The 14,310-nt window shown below is 22.1% G+C and overlaps 2 protein-coding genes across 2 annotated transcripts; both read left to right on the top strand.

The window, feature by feature from the left end:
• The first annotated feature begins 345 nt into the window (after window positions 1-345).
• On the top strand, window positions 346-2,934 carry LOC122501904 (glycine-rich RNA-binding protein-like). Its single transcript, XM_043611687.1, has 3 exons — window positions 346-497; window positions 647-796; window positions 2,781-2,934. The coding sequence occupies exons 1-3, from the start codon at window positions 434-436 to the stop codon at window positions 2,792-2,794; spliced, it is 228 nt and encodes a 75-aa protein (XP_043467622.1). The 5' UTR covers window positions 346-433; the 3' UTR covers window positions 2,795-2,934.
• A 6,806-nt stretch (window positions 2,935-9,740) lies between these two features.
• LOC122501902 (probable serine/threonine-protein kinase clkA) lies at window positions 9,741-13,449 on the top strand. Its single transcript, XM_043611684.1, has 3 exons — window positions 9,741-10,168; window positions 10,432-10,510; window positions 12,703-13,449. The coding sequence occupies exons 1-3, from the start codon at window positions 10,126-10,128 to the stop codon at window positions 13,301-13,303; spliced, it is 723 nt and encodes a 240-aa protein (XP_043467619.1). The 5' UTR covers window positions 9,741-10,125; the 3' UTR covers window positions 13,304-13,449.
• The last annotated feature ends 861 nt before the right edge of the window (window positions 13,450-14,310 follow it).

The following is a 14,310-nucleotide window of genomic DNA, read 5'->3' as shown; positions in this document are numbered from 1 at the left end:
TTTCGGAAAATACGCGCTTTATTAGCAAATTTGAAAAATATTTCACTTCTTTTCCTCAGAATTTTATTAAATTTATTGTCGTAATAATTTTATTATTTAATACATAAAATAGAAGAGAAATTTTAAAGAAGAATTAATAATATATACCAATTTTCTTTTCAATTAATAGATTCGAAAATTAAGGAAAGAAATAAACTTTGAATATAAATTTTCTGAGAAAAAATGATTTTTACCTACTTTTAATTTTAATACTGGAATTTTCAACGACGATGATTAATTGTAATTCTTAAGTTCTTCCCCTGACAGTTTCAAGGTAATTATTATTTCCTGCAATATAATTATTTTAAAAGATCTATGCAAAGAGGTGCATATAAAAAGGAGTTTGATTTACTTTAGCAAACAGTTGTCCGCAGTAGATTCACCAAGTGAAATCATGAAATTCCTTTATCTTCTTTTTGTCATTTTTGCTGCTCTCGTCAGCTATAGCCTAGCGCAGGGTAATTTTTTTATTATAATTTATTTTTTATATGGCATCAAAACAATTTTTTTTTTATTTTTCATTTTCATTTCATTGGACACTATTTTTTATTTTATTTTTTTTATTTTTTGTTATATTATTGTTAACGAAAATTGTTTTTCTAAATAGGTTATGGTGGTTATGGAGGATATGGTGGTCGAGGCGGATATGGTGGTAGAGGCGGATACGGTGGAAGACGTGGTGGTGGTTATGGTGGATATGGTGGTTACGGTGGTTATGGCGGAAGACGCGGTGGTGGATATGGTGGCTATGGAGGACGTACGTATTTCTGTTTTTTAATTATTTCTTAATTTTAACTCAATGATTTTTAATTAATTAAGAATTTTAACTCAATGATTTTTAACTAATTATAATAATTTCCACTCAATGATTTTTAATTAACCCCTTAACAGTCCATGGCCCATATATGGCCACGAAAAGTCGTGCCACCTTTGCGTCTGTGGCCATATATGGCCATCTCAAAAAAAAAATACTAAACATGATTTGATTTTAGTAGCGAAGTACATACTACTGTTTTTGGGGTCGCTGAATCCGAATCTGAAGTCAGATTTAAAAAATTCAAAATGGCGGACCCAAAATGTTGACTTCGAAAAATAAAAAAATTTCAAATTCGCTTTAAACTCGTTACTTGGGGGGTTTTCGGGGTCTCTGATTACAAATATGATGTCAGATTTTTAAAATTCAAAATGGCGGATCCAATATGGCGGATAATTTCAAGATTGATGCGATTCGATTAAAATTCGTTTCTCGGGGGTTTTTGGGGTCGCTGAATTTGAATTTGATGTTCGTTTTACAAAATTCAAAATGTTGGATCCAATATGGCGGATAATTTCAAAATTTATGCGTTTTGATCGAAATTCCGTTCCCGGGGTTTTTTGGGGTCGCTGAATTCGAATTTGATGTTCGTTTTTCTAAATGCTAAATTTTGGATTCAATATGTCGATCAAATTTTTTGAATGTTGACAAATTTGTCTAAAATGTTTACTCAGGGGTTTTTGAGGTAACTTCATATTTTTTTCGCATCAATCTTGAAATTATCCGCCATATTGGATCCGCCATTTTGAATTTTGAAAATCTGACATCATATTTGTAATTAGAGACCCCGAAAACCCCCGAGTAACGAGTTTTAAGGGAATCTGAAAAAAAATTTTTTTTTGAAGTCGACATTTTGGGTCCGCCATTTTGAATTTTTTAAATCTGACTTCAGATTTGGATTCAGCGACCTCGAAAACCCCCGAGAAATGAATTTCCCTTAAAACGCTTTAATTTTAAAATTATCCACCATATTTGGTCGCCATATTGGATCCGCCATTTTGAATTTTCAAAAATTAACCTCAAATTCGAATTCAGCGACCCCAAAAACCTTATATATGATTAAATCATATTTTTTTGTAAACTTTTTTTTCGGACCGTTTTTGGACCACAAGCGATTTTCAACTAGACTGCGAAGGGGTTAATTAAGAATTTTAAAATTCTTAATTAATTGAAAATCATTGAGTGAAAATCTCAATTCTTTTTAATTAATATTAATAATTTTAACTCAATGATTTAAAAATAATTAATAATTTTCACTCGATGATTTTTAATTAATTAAGAATTTTCACTCAATGATTTTTATTTAATTAGGAATTTTCACTCAATGCTTTTTAATTAATTAAGAATTTTATCTCGACGATTTTTAATTAATATTAATAATTTTAACTCAATGATTTTTAATTAATTAAGAATTAATAATTTTAATTCAATGATTTCCAAATAAAAAATATGAGTGATTTTTCTGAAAGTGCTACTTTTGAACTTAATTTTTTTAATTAATTTTTTCTTTTTCAAATTATATGGTTTTTTTCTATTGAAACTACTTTATTTCATAATCAAGAGTAAAAATTAAAATTTGCGCAAAATTAATTGTTAAAAATATCAAAAAATTTTCTTCTTTGAATAAAAGTTTCTAAAATATTAAGTTTAAGTTTTTAATTTTTTTATTGTAAAATTTTTAAAAATATTTTTAATGCAAAATATTTTGTTTAAGGTAAATTTTGTTTATGTTTTAAAATATTTTATTTTAAGTTTAAGTTTAAGTTTTTAATTTTTTTATTGTAATTCTTGAAAATATTTTTAATGCAAAATATTTTGTTCATCATTTGAAAGTTCGAAACCTGTAGGAAAATTATTTAGATAATATTATTATTATTTTTATGAATAATTACTTTTGTTTTATTTAATAAAAAATTTACCATTTCAGGTGGATGGTATTGAAAATCAGGAAATATCGAATGAAAACATTTCTGCAAATTTTTGCTGAACGGAGTATTAGCACTAAGCACAAAATTATAATAATAACAATTAAGTATTAAAAAGTGTGTAAAAATTGCTGAATAATAATTTTTTAATTTAAATGTTTTTTTTTAATTGTGCAACCCAATTAATTAAACTGAATAAATTAATTAAATATAAGTTAAAGATGACTCAGAGATAAAATCATGACTTAATGATTTTATCACTTGGACAACTATAATGATTATAAAACTATAATGATTTTATGTATATTGTTAAAATTTTCGAAAATCAAATTTTCATGATTTTTTATTGCAAATTTTGAAAATAATTGAATACTCGAAAAATTTTAAAGAACAATCTTCAAACAAAAATTTAATAATGAAAATTAATAAAAATTAGCTGCAAAAAATTGTATTAACATAATTTGTAAAAAAGTAATTTCTCGAATTTTTTTGTTATGATTTTCTTAAATTCAATTGTTTTCAGTATATTCAGTATATTCAATACGAAAAAATTCAGTACGAAAATTACAATCTCTATAGGTAGAAAAAATAATTATCATAGTTTTTATGAAATTTTAGAAGTATTAGAGAAGAACGTCTTTCAAAAGTCATCGGCTGCTGAAGAAGTTGAATTTAAAGAAATCATAACTTCCATAATTTTCGTTCAATAACAAAATAAAAAAATACGTGTTTTCTTATTTTTCATATGAAATTCGAAAAAAATTGTTGCAAACAAAAAGAAATTTGTAATGATACTTTCACCTGGAATGCTTCACAAGACTTATTACACTTTTTTTTAACTATTTTCAAAAAAACCCAATTTTTTCAATTTAGGTATAAATGTTTGGCATTTATGTTTGACGTTTAGTAAATAAACACTTAACCATCGATAAATGGTGCATCAGCGAAAAAAGTGACTACACCAATTTTCGAGTTATTACCTCGAAAAATGGAACTGTCAAAAAAAAGAAACCAAATACCGATGATTTGCTTTTAAAAAATATTAAATATTTTTTTTAACAAAACAACATGCATACAAAATTAATTTAGTTCGTGTACAAAATTATAATAATAATTTTGTACACAAAAAGTCATTATAAATACGTTTAATTTGCATTTCTAAAAATCTGTTTTAATCAACCAGAAGTATTAAGAAAATGGAGATTCGTGTAAATTTCACAGCAGTGAATTATAATATTAATTAAATAATTATTTTAGTAGAATCGCTACGAAATTTGTATATATAAATATACAGTTGAAAATACAAAGATTATTTAGAAATTTTTTTTGTTCTTAAATATTATATATTATACTATTTAACTAAAAAAGAAAATTATTATCCTCGACAATTGGAGCACCCTCGGCAATTGGTGCAGTTACCCTATTTTCAAAAAAATTCGATTTTTTTGACTACTTTTTCAAATATTGCAATAAAATACCACTTTTTTTTGTTATAAAATGCAACTTATTTCAATTTTAATAATGTTTTTCATTAAAGTTTTTGGAAATCAATTTTTAATGATTTGCAATTATTGTAAATTTCGAAAATAATAGAATTCTCAAAATCTTTTTTAAGAAAATCTTTAAATAAAAATTTCATGATAAAAATTTATAAAAATTAGCTTTAAAAAATTTTATTTAAATATTTTTTAAAAAAGCAATATTACTCGAATTTTTTCATCATATGATTTTCTTAAATTCAATTGTTTTCGAAAATATCGAATTTTTTCGATTTATTTTTAAAAAAATGCGACTTTTTTATCTTTTCTTTCAAATATTGTTATAAAATACCACTTTTTTTTTGGTATATAAAATGCCACTTATTTTAATTTTTACAATGTGAAAAATAATTATAATCTATTGTTTAAAAAATTTATTTTTCAATAATTTTTCTAAGATAATTAAATTTTTTAAATATATAATTAAAAAGTTTTTAAATAATTATTTTTTTTTCAAATTTTATTAAAAATAGTTAATTTTTTTATTTACTTTAAAAATTTTTGTAAATTAAATAATTATGATGATTTTTAATTGCAAATTTCGAGAATATAATTCAATTCTCGAAAAATTTTGATGAAAAATCTTCGAATAAAAATTTATTTAAAAGATCTGAATCGTAATTAAAATCAATTATTTCGACTCGGCGTGATCGCTATCTTTATGTTTTAGAATAATAAAATTAATAAAATTAATAAAATTAATAAAATTAAAGTTACATAAACTTTTAAGGGTATTTGAACCATTATGACGTCACAGCTTTAAAATAAATGCTTTGCACTAACTGTGACGTCACAATGGTTCAAATGCCCTTAAAGATATTTTTCGTCCAATAATGTTTTTCAAATTTTTCTTCATAACTTTTGTCAGGCTCTTTATTATTCGAAATATTATTCTAAGAAAAAACATGTGCTTGAAATCTATAGTTTCTCTCATTAAAAGAGTATGATTTTTGATTTCTGCATTCTGAATAATGAAACAATTGGTCAATTATATTAATATAATTATAGACTGAAAGCTGTATAAAAAGACACTTCGACATTTACTAAATTTGCAGTTGTCGTTTTTATATTGACAGACATATCATGGAGAACATGAAAGGAATATTTTTTTACGCTTTACTATTAGTTTTTGTGTTTATCAATCTCAGCGATGCACAATATGGTAAGAAATATCAACAATTATTTATTTTATTACATACAACAATTAAAATAAAATTTTTTCAATTTTTTTTCATCATACTGTTTTTTTTTTGTTAAAAACACAAATTTTTTTTATTGAAACTTTATTTTTTTTTGTAGAAATATTTTTTTTATTATTTGAAATAAAGTTTATTGTTAAAGCAAATATTTGTAAGCAATTATTTACAATAAACCGAATATTTATTAAATTTATTTATTATTATTTATTCTTTCTAAGAAATAATTTGGTCATTAGAAGTAAATTTTTAGTTGAACCAAACAAAAGTTTGCTGTATAAATAATAGCAATGCATTCATTTGGTTGCTTCAATCAAAATTTTTTTTCAAAAATTTTTTTTCTGTTTTCAATAGTATAAATATTTTAGAAATTAATATTATTAAATAAATAATTATTAAATATTGATATTTTGTAAAATGATATTATTTATCAAAATAAATTTTTATTTAGGAAGAGGCATGGGAAGGGGAAGGGGTGGTTACAACAATAGAGAAGGATACTATGAGGGGAATTATGGCTATAATGATTATAATGACTATGGTCGGTACAATGGCCGCAATGATGCTGATTTCAACATAAGAAGTCCTATTGGAAATGGTCAGTTCTTAAAAAATTATTAATTATAAAATAAAATAAAAAAAAAATATTAAAAAAATATAAAAATAAATCAAACTTTTTCCAAAATTTTTTTTTTTTTGTGAATTTATTATTTACAAAAATAAATAATAAAATTATAAACTTATAAATTATTAATGATTTCAATATTTTTAAAAATTCACTAAAATTATAATTAAAGTTATGTTAAATTATTACAATTTTTAAAGAATTATATTATTTAATTAAACAAAATTTTTGTCTTTGTAGGTGGATTTGATTTTTTTCGAAGACGATGACTCTGAATAAACTTAGTTTTTTTCTGTAGAAAATAAAATATTATTTCAATAAATTATAATATTGTATATTAAATTGATTGATAAAAAAATTTAATTACCTGTATCTAACAAAGTGTCAATGATTTTATTGGGCATATATGTAAATTTGTGCTTCTATGATTCTTTTAATATCCACTCAAGGTTGAGGTTCTATTTTTTGGAAATTCCCCGGCCCTCAGGAATTGAAGTGTTAGAGAAACTGGTTTCTAATCCGTCAAGGATGTGTACTTATATTATTATCACAGTAAAGTAAATAAAGAAATCTTTTTCAATAGCGCATTATTATTATTATTATTATTATGTTTTTTAAAATATTATAATAAATTAAAATTTTAAGTTATAATTAAATTTTTCCAAAAACTGTTTATTATGTACAGGAAGAAAAGCTTTAAGAAATATCCAACATAAATAATTCCAATTACGACTAATTAAAAGATAATTAATTAATTACGATTCAGATTTTTTATTATAAAAAATCACTAAAATAGTGCGAATAAAAAAATGAATTATTTCTAATAAAATTTGCCTAATTTTAATAATTTAAATAATTTGAGTAGGTAATTTGAGTAATTTGAATAATTTAAATAATTTGAATAATTTTGAATTAAAATTTTCAAAAATAATTACTCCAAAAATTTAGCAATTTAAAAAAATTAAATTTTTTATAAAAACTATGGATATTATTTTTAGTATAAATATTCGAATTTTCGTAAATAATATGTAATTGAATATATTGAAAACAATATTGACGAAAACGAAAAAATTGAAGAATTACTTTTTTAAAAAATATATTAATACTATTCTTTGAGGCTAATTTTTATTAATTTTTATAAATTTTCATTATTAAATTTTTATTTTGAAAATTTTTAATTAGAATTTTTCGAGAATTCAAAAATTTTCAAAATTTAAAATTAAAATTCATCACTTAATTTTCAAAACTTTTAATGAAGTAAGTAAGTATATAAAAAATTAAATTATTTTCAATTAAATTTTTTGACAAAAATTCAATTTTTTGAAAAATTTTAAATTATTATTTTTTAAAATATTAAGTAATTATTCAAAAATAACTTTTCGAAAGATTTGACTACCTACAGTTATTTTTCACACTATAAAAATTGAAATAAAATTTTTCGAGAATTCAATTATCTTTAAAATTTACAAATTAAAATATTCCTCAAAATATGATTTTCATAAATTTTAATGAAATACATAAAAAATGAATTATTTGCAATAAAATTTGACAAAATTTGAGAAAATCATAACGCAAAATTTCGAGAAAAAAATATTTAAAAAATATTTTAATTGGTACAATTTTTAGTAGCTCATTTTGATTAATTTTCATTATTAGATTTTTATTTGAAGATTTATCTTTAAAATTTTTCAAGAATTCAATAATTATTTTCAAAATTTGCAATGAAAAATCATCAAAATTTGTTAATTTTTTTTTTGTTTAATTTTTTATAAAAATTGAAATATCCTTAAAAAATTATTCAAAAATAAGTTTTCCAAAGATTTAACTATAAATATTTTTCCCACTATAAAAATTGAAATAAGTTGCATTTTATACCAAAAAAGTGGTATTTTATTTTAATATTTGGAAAAAAAATTCGAATTTTTTTAAAGTAAGGCCAAAAAATTTAACTATTTTTAAAATAATTGGAAAAATCATGTGGGGAGCATTCCATGTGAATTTTACATAACAATTTCTTTTTTTTGGAAAATTTATTTTCGAATTTTGTGTAAAAAAGAAGAAATCACGTATTTTTCTGTTTTGCTATTGAATGCAAAATATGGAAGTTGTAATTTTTTTAAATTCAAAATCTTTAGAAGCCTAATTTTTATTTTTTTAAAAATTTCCAATTAAAAATCATCAAAATTTGATTTTCAAAAATTTAAATGAAACACTTAAAAAATAGAATTATTTTTAATAAAATTTGACAAAATTTAAGACAAAATTGAATTATTCAAAAATAAGTTTTCGAAAGATTTAACTATAGATATTTTTCCCACTATAAAAATTGAAATAAGTTGCATTTTTTAGCAAAAAAAAGTGGAATTTTATGCCAAACATTTGGAGAAAAATAGAATTTTTTTGAAAGTAGGGCAAAAAAATTCGAATATTTTTAAAATAGTTGTAAAAAGTCCAAAAAGTCATGAAGAGGGCATTCCATGTGAAATTTCCATAAAAAATTTCTCTTTGTTTGGGAAATTTATTTTCGAATTTCGTGTGAAAAATAAGAAAACAAGTATTTTTTAATTTTGTTATTGGATAAAAATTATGGAAGTTGTGATTTTTTTAAATTCAACTTCTTCAGGAGCCGAAGACTTTTAAAAGACGTTTTTCTCTAATACTTATAGGAGATAATATAGAAAATGTCCTTTTTGAAATTTATTCAATTTTTCTTAAACTTTCTGTATATTCAATAAAAAATAACGTTTCAGCAATGGAAGTTATAAATAAATTGATATTTAAATTTTCGGTTATGAAAGTTCAAATTTTTGTTAAATACAATTTTTTTTTTTGCATTTTTGGAAAAAGTAAAAAACAAAGAATTTCAATTCTTTGTTTTTTACTTTAATTTCTTTTGCATTTTTGGAGAAAGTAAAAACAAAGAATTTCCAAAAATGCAAAAAAAATTTGTATTATAATAACAAAATCCTAATTATTGAAACAAAACAAACAAAGCAAATGATGTAAACAAAAGAAATAAAATCGTTGTGAAAAAGTAAACAAAAAAGTGTAAAATTTCACGTGTGGTATTAAAAATTGTATTATAATAACAAAATCCTAATTATTGAAACAAAACAAACAAAGCAAATGATGTAAACAAAAGAAATAAAATCGTTGTGAAAAAGTAAACAAAAAAGTGTAAAATTTCACGTGTGTATTAAAATCATTTCCGAAATATTTGCTGCAATTTAAAAATACTAAAGCAATATATTGCTGTAGGTTCAGGAGCAGTGCGAGATGATAATAAATAATGAGATACAATAAAGAAAAGAAAATAAGAGTGGGACAAACGGTCAATGATGAGTCAAGGCTTGAAAAACCCAAAAAAATAATAAATTCATCAATTTGAAAGAAGTCTAAATTAATTTGATTTTTAACAACATGTTCCACTATAATGGTAGTTCTAAGAATAAAATTGATAGTTGCGACACACTGTCTTTACGCGAGGTATAGCTTCATATTATAAATTAGTCAGAAAATCTCTCGAGATGTTCATTGAGAAATTCCCACAAAACAAAAGTCCCAAAGCACGTGCGTTTCTGTTTGGAGATATAAAGGTGGAGGACCTTCTTTCTCAAACATCAGTCAAAATTCAACCACAGAAGTTCCCATTTTAAGAGAGAACAAAAATTTTGTTTCTATTTTATATATTTTATATATTTTTTTAACATCATATTTGTATTTTTTATTCAATTTAGAAACATACATTTTACTATTGAAATTAAGGTGTGTAAGACAGGAAAATTTCTAAATTAAAAATTCGAAAAAAAAGAGAATAATAATAGTTGAGAATTGATTATTTTCTGAGTGAATCTTTTTTAATCAAGATTCAACATCAATCATTGAGTGACGTACGATAAATTGTTTTTCATATAAACTTTGCTGAGAAAACGAGTTTTGTCTGTTGCTAAAAGACGCGAATAGTCTACAGTTATTTTTATTGTGCAAAATGGAGAAGTTAATTCTTGGTTTGATTTTAATTATAGCCATTGGTGAGTAATATTTTTTGATAATTTTATCTATTTTTTGACTATTTTTTTCGAACCTAATTTATTATTTTGTTGTTATAAAATATAAATTTATGAATACTGCATATGAGTAAAAAATTAGATTTCTTTTCATTTTTATAAATTAATTTTCTTGTGTGTTAAACTGTAAATTAATAATATTTTAAAAGTATTTACATTTCATGTATTATTATACAATATAACAATAACAGAAAGGAAATGGTAATAATTTTATTATTTTTTACTAGTTACAGCCAATGGCAACGATTTTGTCTTTCCTGATGACTTAGCATCACGATCGGTGGGACAATATAGTAACAACTACCGGTAAATAAATATTTTCAATATTTAAAAAATTTTAATCTTGATGGTTTTTTTAAATATTTTTTCTCATTTTTTCTTACTTTATTTACTTATTTTTATTTATTTTATTTATTTTATTTTAAAGCAAGGTTTTTACTTGGAACAGCAGAGTTATGTCATTCTTTAAAGTTTAAAATTAAATATTTTTAGTTTTTCCATAAAATACAGAGTTGCTAAAATTATTTCGAAAAGTCAGAATGACAATAAACATTAAAAACTTAAAAAAAAATCTGTACTCCATTCAAAACTTAAACTTTTTCATTTAGAAACTTTGTAATTTATTTTTTTTTTATTTAGTGAATACAAGTGATTCTTCTGAAAGAGACAGTTTTGATTTCTTGTTAAATAAAATAACTGAATTTTTCGAAAATTTTATTGTAAATAATTCATTTTTTTCGTGTGTTACATTAAAATTTCTAAAAATCAAATTTTGATGATTTTTAATTGCAAATTTTGAAAAAAATTCAATTTTTGATAAAATTTAAAGAAAAACTTACCTAAATCTTTCGGAAATTTACCTATTTTTCAATATTTTTTTAAAGATACTTTAATTTTTTTAAAAATACATTTAAAAAGTTATGAAATAACTGAATTTTGGTCAAATTTTATTGTAAATAATTCATTCTTTTATGTGTATTTTTAATTAAAATTTTGAAAAATCAAATTTTAATTGTTTTTTGTTTCAAATTTTGAAAAATTAAATTCTCGAAAAATTTTAAAGATAAATCTTCAAATAAAAATTCAATAATGAAAATTAATCAAAATAAGGTACAAAAAATTGTATTAAAATATTTTTAAAATATCTTTGTTATCGAATTTTTTCGTTATATAATCATATTTTGATGAATATTTTAATTTGCAAATTTTGAAAATAATTAAATTCTCGAAAAATTTTTAATGAAAAATCTTCAAATAAAAATTTAGTAATGAAAATTAATAAAAATTAACATCAGAAAATTGTATTAACATAATTTGTAAAAAAGTAGTTTCTCGAATTTTTTTGTTATGATTTTCTTAAAATAAATTGTTTTCCATTTATTCAATTACTTATTTACGAAAATTTAAATATCCACATACAAAAAATAATTCTATAGTTTTTATAAAATTTAATTTTTTAGAATTATTAAATTTTTGGAGCAAACAATTATTTTTGAAATTTTTAATTAAAATCTTAAAAAAATTCAATAGATTTTTATTGGTATTAGTGGATTAATTTATCGTATTTTCCAAAAGTATCAGAGAAAAACGTGTTTCAAAAGTCCTCGGCTCCTGAAGATAGTTGAATTTAAAATAATCATAACTTCCATAATTTTTATCGAATAACAAAATAAAAAAATACGTGTTTTCTTATTTTTCACATGAAATTCGAAAAAAAATTGTTGCAAACAAAAAGAAATTTTTAATGAATCTTTCACCTGGAATGCTCCACAAGACTTTTTGCACTTTTTACAACTATTTTCAAAAAAATACAATTTTTTCGATTTATGTTAAAAAAATTCGACTTTTTTTGACTTCTTTTTTCAAATATTGCAACACTTTTTTTGGTATAAAAATGCAACTTATTTCAATTTTAATTATGATTAAAAAATTTTGGAAATAAAATTTTAATGATTTGTAATTGTAAAATTCGAAAATAATAGAATTCTCAAAAAATTAAGAAAAAATCTTTATATAAAAATTTTATAATAAAAATTTATAAAAATTTAGTTTTAAAAAATTATATTTAAATATTTTTTGAAAAAGAAATTGTACTCGAATATTTTTATCATAATTTTATTAAAATCAATTTTGTTTTCTACAATGTAATACCACTTTTTTTTATATAAAATGTAACTGTTTCGATTTTTGTCGTGTGAAAAATATCCATAGTCACATCTTTCTATAATATTTATTTTTGAATAATTTTTTGGAATATTAAATTTTTGAAATATGTTGAATTCAAATATTTTTAAATTATTGTATTTTTATGAAATTTAAGAAGAAATAATTCATTGTTTTATTATTAAAAATTGAACCATATAAATAAGCATCGAATCAGATACTTGATTTTTATTTTAATCGAACACAGTATGCAGAAAATCTGTGAACCTTAATTAAATATTTGGTTTTATCAGTAAATGGTAAAAATTGAATAAAAAATTTATATTTTTATTTAGCCCTTCGCATTACAACCATGGAAATGCGAACGCGAATGCGAATGCAAACGCAAATTCCTATGGAAACGGATACAACAATGCAAATGCGGCTGCAAAGGCCAACAGCTATGGCAATGGATATGGAAACGGATACGGAAATGCCAATTCAAATGCCAATGCCAATGCGAATTCCTATGGAAACGGATACGGAAATTCCAATGCCAATGCCAATGCCAATGCCAATTCGCAAGCAACGTTCAATGGCAATCCTTACTACAATAATGGTTACTCGAGTAGTCTGGCAAATTCAATTGCTAATTCAGTTGCTAATAATGGCAATGGCGCAAGCGCTGCAAGTGCAGGTTCAGCTGTTGGAGTCTCCTTCGTCAATGGAATTCCACACACGAGTGCATCAGCTGCAGCGGCTTCCTCAGCCTCTGGAAATGGTCGAGCCAACTCATATTCAAATAGCAACAGCAATTCGGGTTACATTCAACCATATTCTCATTTCTATTTGGGCAGTCGTTTAGGTGACGACAGTGACGATAGTACAAATACAACTACAACTGCCGAGGCAAAATCAACAACGGCTGAGGCAAAATCGACAACTGTCGAAAATTAGAAGACAAAGAACATTTTTTATCTCATTTTACGTTTAATTTATTATAAATAGTATTTTCTACACTAAATATTTAAGTATTAAATAATAAATATTTAAGTACTTTAATATTTTATTGCCAAATACATCGAAACGCGTAATTTTAATTTTAAAATAGAAATAAAAATTCATTATCTATACAATTAATCTATTTTTTTCCCCTACTTTATTTACTCTAATTTTATCCATTAATAAGAATTATTCAGAATTTATTTAATTATTATTTATTTATTATCGTAATTTGTCATATTACTCAATTTTTAATTGAAACGGAACAATTTCATATCACTACTACAATTTCTTATTAAGTTACATATATATACTAATACTTAAAAAATAATTTGAGTAAATATTTTAAAAAATAATATTAAACAATCTTACTAAGTATATTTTAAAGTATATATAATAAATAAAGAAATAACAAGAAAAAACGAATAAATTTCAAAGAGGACATTTTTTTTTATCGATTAGAGAAAAACGTCTTTCAAAAGTCCTCGGCTTATGAAGAAATTGAATTTTAAAAAAATCATAATTTTCATCCAAAAACAAAATAAAAAAATATGTGTTTTCTTATTTTTCACACAAGAAAAATAAACAATTTTTTAAGAAAAATTGTCTCAAACAAAAATAAATTTCTAATGAAAATTTCACCTGGAATGCTCCACATAATTTTTGACAATTATTTAAATATTTGCAAGAAAATATCAATTTTTAAGAATTAAATGCAACTTATTTCGATTTTTATCTGTGTAAAAAATAACTATATAGTCAACTTTCGAAAAATTATTTTTTATAAATTTTTTTAACGTAAATTAAATATTAAAAATTTTTAGAATTAAAATGTATTTTTAAATAAATGAATTTTTGTCAAATTTTATGGAAAATAATTCATAATATTGTTTATGTATTACATTTTAAAAATCAAATTTTAGGGAATTTTCATTGGAAAATTTTGAAAATCATTTAATTCT

Source organism: Leptopilina heterotoma, unplaced genomic scaffold (assembly GCF_015476425.1).
Source record: "Leptopilina heterotoma isolate Lh14 unplaced genomic scaffold, ASM1547642v1 Lhet_218, whole genome shotgun sequence".
Classification (NCBI taxonomy): Eukaryota; Metazoa; Arthropoda; class Insecta; order Hymenoptera; family Figitidae; genus Leptopilina; species Leptopilina heterotoma.
The sequence above is the reverse complement of the archived record's forward strand: the minus strand, read 5'-3'. Positions and strand labels throughout refer to the sequence as shown.

What these genes read in the sequence shown, in the direction of transcription:
- LOC122501904 (XM_043611687.1), top strand. Translation starts at nt 434, where the DNA reads ATGAAATTCCTTTATCTTCTTTTTGTCATTTTTGCTGCTCTCGTCAGC. An exon ending in CAGCTATAGCCTAGCGCAGG is followed by an intron (nt 498 to 646) that starts GTAATTTTTTTA and finishes TTTTCTAAATAG; the next exon opens with GTTATGGTGGTTATGGAGGA.
- LOC122501902 (XM_043611684.1), top strand. Translation starts at nt 10,126, where the DNA reads ATGGAGAAGTTAATTCTTGGTTTGATTTTAATTATAGCCATTG. An exon ending in GATTTTAATTATAGCCATTG is followed by an intron (nt 10,169 to 10,431) that starts GTGAGTAATATT and finishes ATTTTTTACTAG; the next exon opens with TTACAGCCAATGGCAACGAT. An exon ending in CAATATAGTAACAACTACCG is followed by an intron (nt 10,511 to 12,702) that starts GTAAATAAATAT and finishes ATTTTTATTTAG; the next exon opens with CCCTTCGCATTACAACCATG.